This window comes from Buceros rhinoceros, unplaced genomic scaffold (genome assembly GCF_000710305.1).
Source record: "Buceros rhinoceros silvestris isolate BGI_N320 unplaced genomic scaffold, ASM71030v1 scaffold33136, whole genome shotgun sequence".
NCBI lineage: Eukaryota > Metazoa > Chordata > Aves > Bucerotiformes > Bucerotidae > Buceros > Buceros rhinoceros.
In genome coordinates, this window is record NW_010419854.1 from 3,452 (window position 1) to 4,874 (window position 1,423).

A 1,423-nucleotide genomic window follows, 5' to 3' on the forward strand; every position below is an offset into this window, starting at 1 on the left:
GCCCTGCGACTGAAACTCTCCCTTCCCACCCCACAGCGTCACAGTCGCAGCCTGACGCGCTCCATCCGCAGGTGACCTCCCCCACACACCTCGGAGGGGTTCGAAACCGCCCCTAACCACGGTGTGACAGTCTGGGACACGGTGGGGAGTTAAGACTGGAATCTGAAAGCTCAGACCCGGGAAATTCAGAGAGACCGGAGGGCAGAGCCCCTGAACGCGCAGAGCGTTACGTCACACCGCTGGGCTGAACTGTTTACGACTTCTGAGAAGGGAGCCGGGAAAACGGAGAACAGATGGAAGTAAACCGGGAAAAGCAGGACAGCAGGTTCATCCCCAAACCTCTACCCCTCAGTTCTCACTAGCTAAACTCACGACGTGCCGACGGGCCCCCTCACCTGCCCGGGGTCGGAAATATCGTAGTTGTGGTGGTCGATGACGGCTGTCCTCTCCTCGTCAAACTCGATGCCGCACTCGCTGCCCAGCTCCCGCAGTGGGTCGCCTGGAAGCACAAAACAGATTCGAGAGGTGACGCCGGGCTCAGCACTCAAAACACAAAGTAAATCCAGCTCTAAACGCGCTAATTTGCCCGAGGGAGCGTTTGTACTTACCGATGTCTGAGCTGGCGGCGACAAGGACGCTGCCGCCGCCGTCGATGAAAGCCGTGATGGTCTCCACATTGATGTTTCCTCCAAAATCTGAAAGCCCGCGTCAGAAATTCATCACTAGTTCTCAGAAATATTACCAGGGCAGAATCAAACCACGGCAAAACACCACATCGTTTTTATCGTGGCTGAAAGAGCCACTGTTCATGGTCTGGAAGCCTCCGCAGTTTGCTGAGACGCAAAGGGCAACTCTGCAGCGCAGGATTTAATGAAAATTCACAAAAGAGTTGAGCCACAAAGCTCCACGCGTTCTCCCCTCCTGTATTTACCTTCTATGGACGGTGAGAAGATGATCAAGTTGTCGTAGAGGAATTCTCCGTATTTTATCAGCGACAGACCAGCATCATCCGCTGTCCGGAAAGTGAGATCAAAGCCTCTATCTGCAGCCATGGGACAAAACCGACAACTTCTGCAGTTCACAAAACCATCACAGGTAGCCACAAAGCAGTGTCAAGATGCTGAGGTTTTTTTCCCCCATTTACAGCGGTGTTATGGTACAAGCAGCTTAGGGGCTTTCTGGAAGCACCACCGGGGTGTTCCCACATAAAACCGAAGGGGATCAATCCCCTGAAGAGCCCCTTGATTGCAAGGATGCCCCGCTGACAACCATCAAGCTGGAGACAGCGCTGCAAAAACACAGGTACGGGTAGGGAAACAACCCCAGCATCCCCGCTCCAGGGAGAGCCCAAACACCCCTCCCGGCCTCAACCTGCCCCCTCAGCCGGACCCCAAACCCCCCCTCACCCCCAACCTCCTCCCTT

General features: G+C 55.1%; 1 protein-coding gene across 1 annotated transcript in view; it reads right to left on the bottom strand.

The window, feature by feature from the left end:
* The window catches only part of DDOST (dolichyl-diphosphooligosaccharide--protein glycosyltransferase subunit (non-catalytic)), a gene marked incomplete at its 3' end in the record, with an annotated part of 4,466 nt that extends 3,414 nt beyond the window's left edge, over positions 1-1,052 (bottom strand). Inside the window, exons 1-3 of the mRNA XM_010139101.1 lie at positions 932-1,052; positions 609-695; positions 396-499 (exon numbers count right to left, since the gene is read on the bottom strand). Of these exons, the coding sequence (XP_010137403.1) occupies positions 396-499; positions 609-695; positions 932-1,052 (312 nt within the window). The remainder of the gene's footprint in view (positions 1-395; positions 500-608; positions 696-931) is intronic.
* Between the last annotated feature and the right edge of the window lie 371 nt (positions 1,053-1,423).